Source organism: Phyllobates terribilis, unplaced genomic scaffold, assembly GCF_046119375.1.
Source record: "Phyllobates terribilis strain yellow unplaced genomic scaffold, ASM4611937v1 Scaffold_5__5_contigs__length_657084704, whole genome shotgun sequence".
Lineage (NCBI taxonomy): Eukaryota > Metazoa > Chordata > Amphibia > Anura > Dendrobatidae > Phyllobates > Phyllobates terribilis.
Window position 1 is genome coordinate 152305938 of NW_027362765.1, and position 15936 is coordinate 152321873.

The 15936-nt window shown below is 42.7% G+C and overlaps 1 protein-coding gene across 1 annotated transcript in view; it reads right to left on the reverse strand.

Annotated features, from left to right (window-relative positions):
- Positions 1-6742: 6742 nt before the first annotated feature.
- Positions 6743-15936, reverse strand: part of C1QL1 (complement C1q like 1) — a 104634-nt gene continuing 95440 nt past the window's right edge. Inside the window, exon 2 of the mRNA XM_073683218.1 lies at positions 6743-9626. Coding sequence (XP_073539319.1) covers positions 9447-9626 — 180 coding nt within the window. The 3' untranslated portion in view covers positions 6743-9446. The remainder of the gene's footprint in view (positions 9627-15936) is intronic.

Sequence of the window (15936 nt, forward strand, 5' to 3'; positions counted from 1 at the left end):
GGTGCATGTCTCTGGAGCCAAGGCAGACCTAGCAAGAGGGCGTGAGGGAGACCAGGCAGAACGTGAAAGGAGATACTCTCTGAATGCAGCATTCCCACCTGCAGAGTAATGGATTCGGTGATGAATTGGATGGGGCGAGGTAAGAGGCCCCCATCCACGGCAACAACAGACAAGGGTACAGCCAGAGGTTTGGTGGGGATGCGGAATTTCTCCACCAGGGACTGTGAAATAAGATTTCCGGCTGCTCCAGAGTCAAGTTGGGCTAGTTCGGAATAACGATTCTCCCCGCAGATGATTGAGACTGACAACAGCAGGGATGGAGAGGATTTATTTTTGTCTAGATCGACCCCTCTGAGTGAACCTAGATACAGGCGTTCTCCCGACCTCTCCGGGCAGGCACGGATCAGATGCTCCTTACTGCCACAGTAGAAGCAGCTCCCCTCGGCACGGCGGAAATCCTGACGGGATTTGACCATCTTGGTCTGGTCGACCTGCATAGGCTCAGGAGAGTGTACCTGTGGAGAAACGGAAGGAATGACGGGTTCCTGGAAAGTAGGAGCTAGACGTGGAATCCTTCTCTCACGGGTGACCTCTTTGGCACGCTCCTGGAACCGTAGGTCAATCCGGGTGGCAAGGGTTATTAGATCATCGAGAGTGGTAGGAATGTCCCGACCAGCAAGTTCATCTTTAATACGGCCGGACAGACCCTCCCAGAAGACGGATACCAGGGCTTCGTTATCCCAGGCCAGCTCCGAGGCAAGGGTACGGAACCGTATGGCATATTGGCCCACGGTGAGGCTTCCCTGACGGAGGCGAAGCAGAGAAGATGCGGATGAGGTCCTCCGTCCGGGTTCGTCGAAGGCTTTCCGGAAAGCCATGAGAAAGGCAGGCAAGTCGGACACCAGGGGATCTCCTCTCTCCCATAGAGGATTTAGCCAGGCCAGGGCCTCCCCGGTGAGATGGGACATGATAAAGGCAATTTTGGCTCGGTCGGAGTTAAACTGGTGGGATAATAGTTCAAAATGCAGGGTGCACTGATTTATGAAGCCCCGAGCCAGGACGGAGTCGCCTCCGAAGCGAGGAGGTGCAGAGAGCCGGGGTCCGGAAAAGGATACCATGGTACTGGCGGAGGTTGTTGGTGGATCAGACAGAGTGTTCAGGCGAGTATTAACATTCCGCAGGTGACCCAGGATGGTCTCCTGTTGGGACCTCTGACGGGACAGTTCAAGACAGAGGTCCGAGAGCGAGGGAGCTTGGGTGCCACCGGGTTCCATGGCCCGAGCAAACTGTAACGGGTCCGGGAGGCGGAACCTCTGAGCTACTATACAAGGGGGCGGCCCTTGTAAGGGAGCGGGTGGCAGTCTCTGGATGAATGGACAGGGGGATACGGCAAGTGATCAGGGCAGTCTCTGGGTGAACGGACAGGGAGATACGGCAAGTGATCAGGGCAGTCTCTGGGTAAGGGGTAGGTACGACCTGTGATGGCAGAGCCTCCGGGTAGGCTAGCAGGCAGATGGTAGATGGGTGCTCCCAGGTGAGCAAGCGAGAGTCTCTGGAATAGCAGGTGGTCACGGCACGTGACGGCGGAGCCTCCGGGCTGGCAGGCAGGCAGGTAACGGAGAAGCGCTCCCAGGTGAGCGGGCAAGAGTCTCTGGAATAGCTGGTGGTCACCGCACGTGACAACGGGACCTCCGGGCTGGCAAGCAGGCAGGTAACGGAGATGCGCTCCCAGGTGAGCGGGCAAGAGTCTCTGAGATAGCTGGTGGTCACAGCACGTGACAACGGAGCCTCCGGGCTGGCAAGCAGGCAGGTAACGGAGAAGCGCTCCCAGGTGAGCGGGCAAGCTGGTCCATAGACAGACTGACCGGAGTAGTAAAGCAGACCGTCGGACCTCAGGCACCAGGCAGGTAGCTGATATGCGCTCCCAGGTGAGCGGGCAGGCTGGTCCTTAGACAGACTGACAGGAGTAGTAAGGCAGACCGTCGGACCTCAGACTGGCAGACAGGTAACAAGTATTCAGGCAGGAATCAGGCAGGTAACTGGCAGGAATCAGGCAGGTAACTGGCAGGTAACTGGCAGGTAACTGGCAGGTAACTGGCAACGGGACCTGAGGGCTGAAGCACAGGTGAGACACAGGTGCAAACAACATTGCTCGGGCACCTCCATTTTGGAGGAGGTGCCTTTTATATGATGAAGTCCTCCGGCCATTGGCCGGGGACTCTTTAGGGCGGCGCGCGCGGCCCCTTTAAGAGGAGGGGAGCGCGCGCGCGCGCGCCCTAAGCACAGGGGCCGGGAAGGAGCGCGCGCCGAGAGCAGAGCAGGAGGAGGACGCCGGGACGGAGCGCGCGCTGACAGCAGAGCGGGGAGAGGACGCCGGGCACGGAGCAGAGCGGTGAGGGGAGCAGCGTCCCTGCCTAGCAGAAGGCAGGGACGCCAGCGCTACAGCATCTGTCTGAGATGATTTAGTGAATCCTGCATTGAGCAGGGGGTTGGACCAGATGACCCTGGAGGTCCCTTCCAACTCTACCTTTCTGTGATTCTATGATCTTTTTCCTAAAAAAGGAAAGAAGAGCAGGAATGCCTTATGTCTGTGTGCCCTTATGTGTATGAGAGACATCATATCAGCTACGCTCCACCCACCATCTCTGTGTGGATTGCAAATTAAGAGATAGAGCCTTCAGAGGGGAAAACTGATGAAAATGCAGGATACAAACTATATAATGACCAGAAATTGTGTTATTCCTCATGTGCTCAGGACGGCTGATTTTGAAAATGTACTTGAAAGTACGGTTATCCTTCAAATTTCTACTTATTCTGGGCTTAGGAGTCCACTGAGCAGTCCTATTAATGATTGACAGCCTTGATTGAAACTAAAACTGCCCACTGGACTCCATAAACCAGAATGACAATGAGTTTAAATGAACAGATTCAGAGCATATGACAGGGGCTCTTTAAATGTTTTTCCATTAAATTGCTGACAAAGTCCAAAAAATTGTTTGTCCCCATAACTACTTCATCTCTAACATCGGAAATTGTCACAAACATTTCCTTATATATACTATATGGACAAAAATAATGGAACATTCACACATTACACCTACAGGAACTTTTATGACAACCAATTCTACATCCATAGGAGTTAATATGTAGTTGATTCCCCTTGCAAAATTAATAGTTTCCACTGTTCTGTAGGAATTTTCGCCCATTCATTCAAAAGAGCATTTGTGAGATCAGACACACATGTTGGATGTGAGGACTGGGCTCACAATCTCCTCTCTGGTTCATCCCAAAGGTGTTCAATGGAGTGGAGGTCAGGGCCCAGTGAGGCTAGTTAACTTCTTCCAAACCAAACTCACTTATCTATGCCTTAATGGACCTTGGTTTGTGCACTGGGGCCCAGTTGTGCCGGAACAGAAACGAGCTTTCCCCAAACTGTTCCACAAAGTTTCAACATTCTCAATGAATTCGCCAAACCCGGGCTAGTCCATCAGACTTTTAGATAGAGATGCATGATTTGCTACTCCACAGAACACGTTTCCACTGCTCCAGAGTCCAGTAGTAACTGCTTTAGAACACTCCATCTGATGCTTGGCACCGTGCTTGATGATGTAAGACTCGCATGTAGCTGTTCAGCTATGAAACCCATGTCATGAAGCTCCCGGTGCACAGTTTTTTGTGCTGTTGTTAATGCCAGAAAAGGTTTGGACTCTGCATTTATTGAGTCAGCAGAGCGTTGGTGACTTTTTTGCATTATGTGCCTCAGCACTCGGTGACTCTACTTTCTAACCTTACATGGTATGCCACGTTGTGGCTGAGTTGCTGCGGTTCCTAAATGATTCTACGTTTCAATAACACCACTCACAGTTGATTGTGGAATATTTAGGATGGCAGAAATTTCATGAACTGACTTGCCAAAGGCATGACCTGATAGGAGGGTTGAGCAAAAAGATTCACCCTGCCCTGGCCTGGCGTCCAGTTCACTCCTGTATGACATCTAAACAAGGACAGTTTTCACCTTTGTGCTTGCAATCCTAGGTCCAGGATCCTGGGCACCTTTTTTGCCTACTAGGCCCCATGATATTGTGGAGCGATGTGTATCATGACATTGCATCAGGTCAAGGGCTTAGTAAGTGCGAGAGGAAGCCGAACCCAGGATGTCAGACAAAGGCCATGTCCCCACTATCAGCATTTGGTCGGTACTTTTTCTCAGAAGTGGGAGCCAAAACCAGGTGAGGAACAATCAGATAAAAAGTATAATAGAAATAAGTGCACCAATTCTGCATTTATCACCCACTCCTGGCTTTGGCTCCCACTCCTGAGAAAAAATACTGACTGAATACTGACCAAATACTGATAGTGGGGCTCTGGCCTAAGAAGTGAAGACTGTCTTGGTCCAGCTGTCACAAAACACCAGTCTGGAAGCCAGACCATGGCAACACAAATCTTATTGCTGACTTCTGCCTACTAGGTTCATAGAATCATATGACTATGAACTGTACGTGTTCAGGTATATAAGTGGAGCAATAAAGAAACGCTATATGGCATATATGGTCTGCCCTTGTTTTTTGGAATGTTGTTACCAGGACTGTGGAGTTGGAGTTGTGGAGTTCGAGTCGGTCTCCATTTTGGTGGAGTCGGTATAAAATGAACTGACTCTGACTCCTAAAATATATAATAAATTGGGTATAGTAGTTCAATGCAGGATGTGCTGTAATTTTTTTCATTTTGGGAAAGTTATGAAATGCCCTATAACTGTCTGTTCTGTTTCTGATCTAAGGATCTCGGCTTTTAGTTGAGATGAATCTGTGCTGCACTTTATGTACAGTACAGACCAAAAGTTTGGACACACCTTCTCATTTAAAGATTTTTCTGAATTTTCATGACTATGAAACTTGTACATTCACACTGAAGGCATCAAAACTATGAATTACCACATGTGGAATTATATACTTAACAAAAAAGTGTGAAACAACTGAAATTATGTCTTATATTCTAGGTTCTTCAAAGTAGCCACCTTTTGCTTTGATGACTGCTTTGCACACTCTTGGCATTCTCTTGATGAGCTTCAAGAGGTAGTCAACGGAAATGGTCTTCCAACAATCTTGAAGGAGTTCCCAGAGATGCTTAGCACTTGTTGGCCCTTTTGCCTTCACTCTGCGGTCCAGCTCACCCCAAACCATCTCGATTGGGTTCAGGTCTGGTGACTGTGGAGGCCAGGTCATCTGGCGTAGCCCCCCATCACTCTCCTTCTTGGTCAAATAGCCCTTACACAGCCTGGAGGTGTGTTTGGGGTCATTGTCCTGTTGAAAAATAAATGATGGTCCAACTAAACGCAAACCGGATGGAATAGCATGCCGCTGCAAGATGCTGTGGTAGTCATGCTGGTTCAGTATGCCTTCAATTTTGAATAAATTCCCAACAGTGTCACCAGCAAAGCACCCCCACACCATCACACCTCCTCCTCCATGCTTCACGGTGGGAACCAGGCATGTAGAGTCCATCCGTTCACCTTTTCTGCATCGCACAAACACACGGTGGTTGGAACCAAAGATCTCAAATTTGGACTCATCAGACCAAAGCACAGATTTCCACTGGTCTAATGTCCATTCCTTGTGTTCTTTAGCCCAAACAAGTCTCTTCTGCTTGTTGCCTGTCCTTAGCAGTGGTTTCCTAGCAGTTATTTTACCATGAAGGCCTGCTACACAAAGTCTCTTCTTAACAGTTGTTGAAGAGATGTGTCTGCTACTAGAACTCTGTGTGGCATTGACCTGGTCTCTAATCTGAGCTGCTGTTAACCTGCGATTTCTGAGGCTGGTGACTCGGATAAACTTATCCTCAGAAGCAGAGGTGACTCTTGGTCTTCCTTTCCTGGGGCGGTCCTCATGTGAGACAGTTTCTTTGTAGTGCTTGATGGTTTTTGCAACTGCACTTGAGGACACTTTCAAAGTTTGCCCAATTTTTCACACTGACTGACCTTCATTTCTTAAAGTAATGATGGCCACTCGTTTTTCTTTACTTAGCTGCTTTTTTCTTGCCATAATACAAATTCTAACAGTCTATTCAGTAGGACTATCAGCTGTGTATCCACCAGACTTCTGCACAACACAACTGATGGTCCCAACCCCATTTATAAGGCAAGAAATCCCTCTTATTAAACCTGACAGGGCACACCTGTGAAGTGAAAACCATTTCCAGTGACTACCTCTTGAAGCTCATCAAGAGAATGCCAAGAGTGTGCAAAGCCGTCATCAAAGCAAAAGGTGGCTACTGTGAAGAACCTAGAATATAAGACATATTTTCAGTTGTTTCACACTTTTTTGTTAAGTATATAATTCCACATGTGTTAATTCATAGTTTTGATGCCTTCAGTGTGAATGCACATTTTTCATAGTTATGAAAATTCAGCAAAATCTTTAAAATGAGAAGGTGTGTCCAAACTTTTGGTCTGTACTGTACATGCTCAGTAGTGAGGCAGTGCTGTGGAGTCGGAGTCGTGGAGTCGGAGTTGGAGGTTTGGCTTACCGACTCCACAGCCCTGGTTGTTACCATCGAATCTGTCTTTTTTTGTCTATGGCAACAAATCATGGCTCATTTATGATTTATTAAACTGCTTTGGCAAAATGAAAGTTGTGATTGGTTTCTGAATATCAGTGTTGTCTTAAGACAGTTTTAATAAATCTCTTCCATGTCCTTATCAGAACTGCTGAAGTTGTTCATAAAGACCAATCAAATCGAGCCGAAATCTAATTGGTCCCTATAAACAATTGCCTCAAATTTCCCTTGCACCAGTTTTCATACATTTATTTTAGTACTTGCATGAATATAACCTTCCCATAAGACTTTTTCACTGAAATGGCACAAAAAAAACACATTTTTTTTTTACAATTTCTAGAAGGATTTTATATTTACAATAATTTTTTTAGATATCCCACAGAAACATTACAGGACGAAAAAGGACAGAGCTTTTGATATAGGTAACCCCTATGAAATACCAAGCAAGGATAACTTGTAGGATGTCAAAAAAAAGGGCACATAAGTCTTATCTTAATGTAAGATTAAGGTATTCTTCCATTCCTCGTCTACTGTAGATATAATCTAAAACATGCAATCCATCCTTCATTGACATGACCAACAAACATGTGAAACTTCCTAAATAACCAGATGAGGTTGGTAAGCCCGCTAGGGTGATCTAGAGCCACTGCGAGCTCCGTAATACAGATTATTTGAGGGCAGTATCTGCTAATAAATCATTTTGTGCAGGTCAATCTGATGCCCGGCAGGGTGGCATCTTGAAGTACAGAGACATCAAACTTCACAGATTTAAATTAATTGGGGTCTGCAAAATGTGGACATAAAGTGTGGAAAAAAAGCATTATTTTAGCATTAAAGTGTTAGTTTTTTAATTAGCAAGTCTCAGGGTACGATTTTAGGATGCAGCTGCTAAATCTGATTGATCCTGTCTTCAAATGTAAAAAGTCACAATACGACAGGCCTAAGGCAGAGAACACAGAGCTCATGGATAGATCGTCCTGTACACAAGATATATATATATATATATATATATATATATATATATATATATATATATATATATATATATATATATATGTGTGTTTTCCAGTCTGTGGGTGAAGATATTTTGTGACTCATTCACTTATCTTTCTTTAACACTCTCTCTCTATATATAATTACAAGATTTATTTGGGAGTTCTAGAAATACACAGATTGAGGTAGAAGGGAGAAATAATGCTGGGGGCTATTAGGATTTAATTTAGGCACAAGAAACAAATGTAGGGCTGATGAAAGCTGCCACACTGGAGCAAAGATTGGAAATCAAGTAGTTGACTTTTACAACTAGGATATAATTATTATGGGTTGGGTAACAGTATGAAGTCTAATACTAGCGTAATAAAGGCCTAGGAAATTCATTTAACTATGGATAATATATTTAAAGAGGATCTGTCACTAGAATTCACGATACAAAGTACACACATTAATAAATACATCTTTTTAGACCTAATGAGAATGGTGTGCTTATGTTGTATACCATATCAAAATGGATGGCTAATCCTCTTTGAAAGTTTCCCCATCTGTTATTGAAAATAAGCATATTATAACACGTAGGAGTTCAAGTTCATTTTAGGAAAATTTTCAGCCATTCTGACATGTATTTTTAAAAGTAAGTACAACAGCCTCATCAGGGCTAAGAGATCTATTTGATCATGTATGCAGTATGTTTTGCGAAATCTGGTGACAGATCCTGTCTAAATATGGGGATGGAAACCTAAAAAAGTTGCCAGGTGTGAGCCAATGTCAGAGGTGGATTCAACGTGAAGACAAATGTCGAAAAGGAGAATAGAAAAGATATGCAAGCATGACTCTAACCAGAGATTCTGGCTTATGACTGATAAGGCGAGAGTGAAGCTTAGAGGAGGCATGTAGTTAGGCTTAATAGGAATATGAGTTGTAGGATTATGCATGGCTACAGGATAAGGGGTATAGGAAAATGGATTTACCATTATTATTTCAAAGACAGAAAATGAGTCTTGGTAGAGTGATGGATACAGAGCTCTTGGAACCTTTCTACACAGACAACATTTGGTGGAATGATATATGGATTAGGTTTGGTGGAGAAGATGGCAATGGACTTTAGATTTGGAGGAAAAAGTATGGTTCTTGAAGAGGCAGCAGTGGAAAGATGCAGTATATCGATGATATAAAATGCTCTTCAAAGGAATATATGGAGGGGAATAATGAAGAGCTACAAGAAAAGGCATGGGACTTAAAGAAGGAGAATTATACTTAAAGGTTATTGGAATGGAAGTGTTAAAGGCATGAAGTTTGCTGGAGATATATTTGAGTCTGATTAGATGGAGGTATATATCCATTGTAAAGACAAAGGGAGGTGGATCAAGTTATGAGTCTACGTAGACGATTATATGACGAGTATTGCCCTGCATTTTCCACACAGTGAAATTATTAAATAATTCTTAATAAGTAATGATAATTTGGCACAGAAGTCATGTCTGGAATAGGAAATTAAATCTGCCAGCAAGACAAGGCAGTTTAGTGATATGATCCAAATCTAAAAGGAACATGACTGGTATAGAGGGTATCAAAAATGTATAGTTCATGAGAAGTATAGGATTAGACTTTGAATGGGAATGTGGCCTCAAATGAGGACTGGAGGCAAGAGTGAAGTTAGGCCAGGAGTACAGTAGTGAGGCTTTATTGAACAGCTACACAGTGAAGCATGGGAGATGGCACATGAGGTGTCAAGGACACAAGAGAGGTGTTGGATAAGCAATGGGCGCAGCTACACAATCCCAAGCACACCATGTGCAATGGAGGGGATTTAAGTGTTCCATGCAGCCGTCCCATGCTTCTCTCTCGGGGTCTTTGCTCCCTGGCGGTGTAGGTAGGGGCAGTTTAGAGAACAATTTTTCTCAGTCTGAATAAATGATGAAGCCAGAGAAGGTACTGTATTTGTTGTTATTGCCTCCATGAGCTTTTCCACCATCCAACTTGATGTAGACTTCATCTCCAGCATCCAGATGAAGAATCACACTGTTACTGGCATAGTCGTAATTCTGGTCTGCATCTTGAGCAATGGCACTGGCTCGAACCTGAAGGAAAATGAGGAGAGAGTATGAAATATAGCTATTTCCAAAATACATAATTTAATTGCAAGGTCTGAAAGCTCTAATCTGTGTCATGATCATTGTACATTGCACCTAGGCCCCAGTGCTAAGGAACGGCAAGGCCTTTTCACAGTAAAATTGGTCATGTTGGCTTTAGATCTTGCATTGCAAAACGGAAATTCCCCAATGAAAATCCAGAAGAAAGCTGTGGTATTAAAGAAATTTCAAATTTGAAAATTGCAAAACTTTGAAGTTATTCTCAATCAATAGTATAAGAGATAGCTCCCCGATTGCTGGGAGTCCAACCAAGAGTACCCACACATATCCCAAACCAGGGCTCTGAAGAGTTAGGTATGAATGGAGCAGACATAAATGTGCTCCTCCGCTCTTTTCATTCTCTATGGGATTGCAGAAAAAGCCTCTTCAGAGTCCCGTTCTCAGGATCAGTGAGTGTCCAAGTGGTGGGATCCTCAGCAATAGGGAAGTTATATACTGTTTTGGATAGGCAGTAACTTCAAAACTTTTCACAAACTCTTTAGATATGCAAAAAAAAATAATCTACCAATTAAACAGTAAAAAACAGGCACCACTCAGAAGGTAAATGCATGTCATCTGAGTGCTATCTGTTTTATTAAAAAAACTCTTTTTTTTTTAATAGTTAAGTCACAAATCGGATCAAAAACAGATATGTCTGTTTTATTTTGCAGACTATTGGTCCACAAAAATGGGCATGTAGACAGCTTCATAGACTATAAGTAAGTAAGTGATATGTGAAAAACATAAAGAGAACATGTAGTTGAAATATGGACATCTAAATGGAAAGCCCCTTTAAGAATATGGTTCCCGGAAATTATTTTAAATTAGTTCAGATACCACCTTCAGACATTTAGGTGCAGACCGGATGTTTGGATCTAAACTAATTGCAATATACCCATAATTCCTGTAGATTTCATGGGTATCTCATTTTCTGTGGCTGCACTGGCAAATACGTTCTAAGAAATGAAGTAGACAAGAAATACAATTAATGGGTCTTGTTTATTTGCGCAACAAGAGTAAAAGGAAATCCAAGGTTTGTTTAAAAAAAAAAAATGAATCTGAAAATAATAAACTAATTAGATGAAATCACAAGATGCAATTACCACGTCCTTTAATCTTACAAAAATCCATCAAAATAACCTTAAAATTGCAGTAAGACAGAGAAATCTGATTCCACTTTGTACATCAGAAAGTCAATATTTTTTTGAGCACCGTCTCGTAGGCAGATGGACCCTTGACTCTTCTGTCTCTGAATCCCACAGTTATACATATTGGAAATCAATGACCGTGCATTGAGTTTATTGCCCTCAAGGGGTTAATCACGACTCTCTCTATTTCCAGTGGAAGCGCAGCGCCTTTGTGACAGGACGGAGGCACACGTGAGGCGAGACACCAACTCCTAACACACAAGCAGCAGCACAGGTGTGTTAATAAGGAGAATAAACAGCTCACTGTGCTAGTAATTAATGTCTCCAGTCACAGGCTCGCCTGCCAAGAACTAAAGAACGAGAGAGAGAGAGAGAGAGAGAGAGAGAGGCAGCGAGAAGGAAGAGGAGTATGTGACTCATTAAAAGTGGCAGTCCCCCCTGCTGGAAAATAATTCTTGTTTTTTTCACTAGACAACTTAAGTCTGCCATAACAGTCGATTGAGACAGTTTCGGACAACTGTCACGTGAAATCTCTATACAAATGGTCACTACCAAGGACAACACACTTATCTGGCTATGAGTTGATCAGTCTGATTGGATCATAGTTGCAGGCTGAAGTGGAGAAGATGCCTATAGCAAACGATGAGAATTCAGTTCTCATATTTTAGAGGCCCTTTGAAAAGAAGTAATCCAAAATTTTTTTATATATCACCATTGTCAGTTTTCTTTTTTTTCCTGCAAAAATTAAATATTCGGTATGAGGCCTCATTCATAAACCTGTTTTGTTGTATGTGTGCGACCACTGTGTTTCACTGAGAGCACAACAACATATTATACTGTCACGATCCCACCACTCACTGTGTCCTAGGGATGCTCAGCTGCCCTATGGATAGCAGGGGCGTGCTGGGCTGTCAGTATTGTGGGTGGCAGCCAGCCGCCCTGTGGATAGCAGGGGCGTGCCGAGCTGTCAGTATTGTGAGTGACACCTCAGCCGCCCTATGGTATGTAGGGGCATGCTGGGCTGTCAGTATTGTTAATAGGATTGCCCAGCAGCTCAATCAGGCCGGGCCTGCTGGGTTTCCCCCTGGTGTTACCCTTTCAAGGTGATTGCCTGGATATTTAGCTGGCAGACAATGGTTAGACCATTGCCAGTTGGAGCTTTAGCTTGGTGGTGTGTTTGCTTTGTTCTCTAGTACTCTGTTATTCTGATCTTTTGCTGCCCAACCTTGGGCCTTGCCTTTGACGATTCGTTTGCCTAGCCCCTTTGTCTTGATCCACTACCTCCCCGGAATTCTGACCTCGGACTGTGACCTGTTTACTCCTTTGTCTTGCCACTCTGTTTATGATGAACTCTCTTGTTATTTTACCCCGGACCCCTTGACTCCCTTGCCTCACGGCTTGGCCGAGAGAAGTGACATTTACAAGCGTCATATATACTCTACAGAGCTCTTCACATGTCACAGACCAATGGTCTGCAGAAGGAAAAATGGATGCAATCCAAGGAGCATCCTAATGCTGTCTATTCTTCACTGACTGGTTACTACGAAAAGCTTAGGAAGCCTACTTCAGTTTCTTTTTGCATATGAGAAAAAAAGATGACACGTATAGTAAAAATAGACACAATGAGCAAAAATAAATGAAAATCGGATCCAGCACTCTGATGAAAGTTATTAAGTTTTCTGTGTACGAGAAAAAAAAGACTGATTTGTAAATTCGGCCTAAGCAATTTATTTTTATAGCTTTGACTACTGATTACCAGCATTTACTGTGAGCTATAAAATGATAATTTACAATCATAATGACCTGCACTATAATAATTAGTGTAACCCCTTCTTGACTGGGCAGTTTTCCGTTTTTGCGCCTTCCTTGCGCCTTCCATTTTTCCTTGCCTTCTTTCAAGAGTTATAACTTATTTATTTTTCCCTTGATATAGCCTTGTGATGTTTTTTTTACAGGTTTTTTTGAATGGCACAATTTAGTTACATACATAGTTCCATGAGTTGAAAAAAGACCTAGGTCCATGAAGGTCAACCTTTCTCCACCAATACATTGTCACTAAATTAACTATAACCCACAATGTTATGTGTGTTCATTTTATCATTTCTCAAAAATTCCAAGTGTGGTGAAATTGCACAAAATAACCCCCAAACACAATTCCACATTTTTTGCGCCATTTTCCAAAATCCATATCAATTTAATTTTGAAGTTGACTGATGTATGTGAGGTTGATTCTTGGACCTTGAGATGATGTTTTTACTGATACCATTTTGGGGTAGATATAACGATTTGATTGATTCTAATTATATTTTTTTTTAAGTGTTGCAACAAGTGAAAAATTGCAAATCTGTAATTATTTTTTTGAAGGTGTTTACAGGTCAGTTTTTTTATTTCTTTATTTTTAATAGGGGAAAAGTGGATAATTCAAATTTCTATATCTTTTTACATTTTTATACTTTTTTTTCTTACGTGACTTGATCCTGCGGTCGTTCAAACGCTTACACTGTATACTTCAATGCCATAGTATTACAGTATTAAAAGTCTACCAACAAGCTGAGCCTAATAGAACGACAAAGATGGTAGCCTTCATTGGCCCCTAACTGGAACGACAATCAATCAGTTCCACATGATCACGTTGTGGGAAACTGGGGAAGCCGGAGACCACACGCACCACCACTGACACTTATATGCAACTGTCAGAGATTGACAGCCGCATTTAAGTTTTTAAACTACAGCTATTTGAGCACACTCTGGCCACTGTATTTACAAGCACATGCCGGCTGTGTATTGCAGCCGGCATCCGCCTGGTACACAGACGTACGCTCCATATACGGGAACTCGACATTGGTTGTACTATTACGTCTTATGTTAGGCGGAGTTAAAGAGAACCTGTCACATTGATGGTGCAGTACTGTTGGTGGGCAACATGTTATATAGCACAAGAATCTGAGCAAATAGATCTATAGTTTTGTGGGGAAAGGTCCAGTATAACTTGTATTTCCTGGCTTATTCTGGTCTAGTGGTTCAGGTCAAGTGGGTGGTTCTTCTCAATTATTGACAGCAATCACTGCTGTCAGTCACTAATAAGACCATCCATTGGACTCCTAAACCCAAAGTAAACAGGAATTAAAATGAATAAACTTCAAAATATACTAAATATTTCCCCCAACAACCTATATATTAATTTGCTCACCTCTTCCAGCTCTATAACATGCTAATTGCTGGTTGCACTGCATAATCATTGTGACAAGTTCTCCTTAATAACTTCCATACTTTGTGGCACCTGATGGGATCGCGGGATACAGATGGGTTGCTGTGGCAGCTGAGGGTCCTGAGACTGCCATGGCTGCATTTCTATAAGGCTGTGCAAAGGTTACTCTAATAGACTGCCTGTCACTGTGTAACATAACACAAGCGAATAAATGTTTGCGTTGTGAAGTCACTACGTGGTGTAGTAAAATAATTAAAAAGTTTAACAAAAATGTAACTATTTTATTAATAAAAAACAAAAAAAATAGCAAAAAAATTATATGCAAACAAACAAAAAAAAAGCGCATTATTTTAAAACACTGTACCAACACGGAACGAATGGTAGGGCTGAAGATGTGTTGTGCTAAGGAAATAAGAAAAACAAAGTGTTGTGCCCTATCCTACATGTTACAGTTTTATGAACTTGAACTGTCCAGTAAACTTCTGTTTGTTGAACTTGGCGTCCCATGAGTTGTGTGCTGCGGCTCCTGAAGATGGAGGCCTGGAGACAGGGGAGCCTGCGACCTATAAGTGAGTGTGATGCATCGCACACCTGACAGCACAGTGGAACACGGTTTTCCTGTAAAGTGCCAGGGCACTATGAAGCAGCAGCCACTTGGATTACGCTAAGCTGACACTCTGATCAAACTCTAACAGAGTTTGAGCCAAGTGTAATTAGCATAATCGGCCTGATTCTCTTGGATGAAAGAATCAACGCTCGTATGCCCCGGCCTATAAGAAGCACTCACTTTAACTTTTTTCCCCTTAACCTGTGTATATGTGTATGTACTGTAGTGATCAGTGTGTTATTAACTCATCTATTGCGTTTTTCTCCAGTATCCTGCACCCTGTCGCTTCTTTTCTTAGTCCCATGATGGCTCTTCAGATTTTCCGGATCACATTGTGCGCAAGATGTGAGTTGGAAGTCTCTTTTATAATGTAAGCCTATCGAACCTCATTCCGACGCTCCATAGGCTTACATTCTGCTTCTCGTAAGTGACTTTTATAGAGTCCAATGAGATTCTGAAGAGCAGTGACATCAGTCAGAAGAGGAGCGGATCAGCGCTGGATACTGGAGAAAATGGTGTTAACTGAGTATAATAACACACTGAAACTACAGTATATACGCATATAAAAGAGTTTAGGGGGAAAAAAAGGTAATGGGATGCTTTTTTTTTAAGGTGTGATTATTGTGCAAAAATAGTAAAATATTAAAGTTAGACATATTTATTTTTGATGAACTTAATTTAAAATGAAAAAAAAAGCAAAAGAACAAAAGCTTTTAGCTTCCATTCTCCATAAAAAGAAGTTACCAAAAGTTAATGTTATATTGATAAAAAAGTGGGTTAAGCCAGAAGTATAAAGTTCACTGGTCATATATGTGTAGTCTCTGGATCACATAGGAATTGTGAGCCCATAATTGAGATCAATATTCATATCTTAGCCCCCTAACATTATCTACTTTCTTGATTGCAATACCAGATGCAGTTCATGGATAAGAGTGGCATAGTCCTTCAGAACACTGCAGAGCTCTCCTATAATCTCAGGTAACACAATAAGCATTAAGTATTTTGCCACTCAAGATTGATTGACATCCTTCTCTGTATTAGTATAATCAATCAGCATGAGCCATAAGATTCTGCATGAACATGAATACAATATAAGCAGGATTTCTTCTTAAAGGCTGTTCGCTTCTTTGTGCTCTGGCTTGTCGTGTTCCCTTTGCTATTTGGTGGTGAGAAGTTGGACTCCCCTCTTGAGAGAAACTTCATTACTAGCAAGCAACGAGATGAGGAATGGCCCAAAGGTTGTGAAAAGTGTGTACTAAAGACAGTAAAGCGGAGGCACTTCTCTTCTAAGTGGCA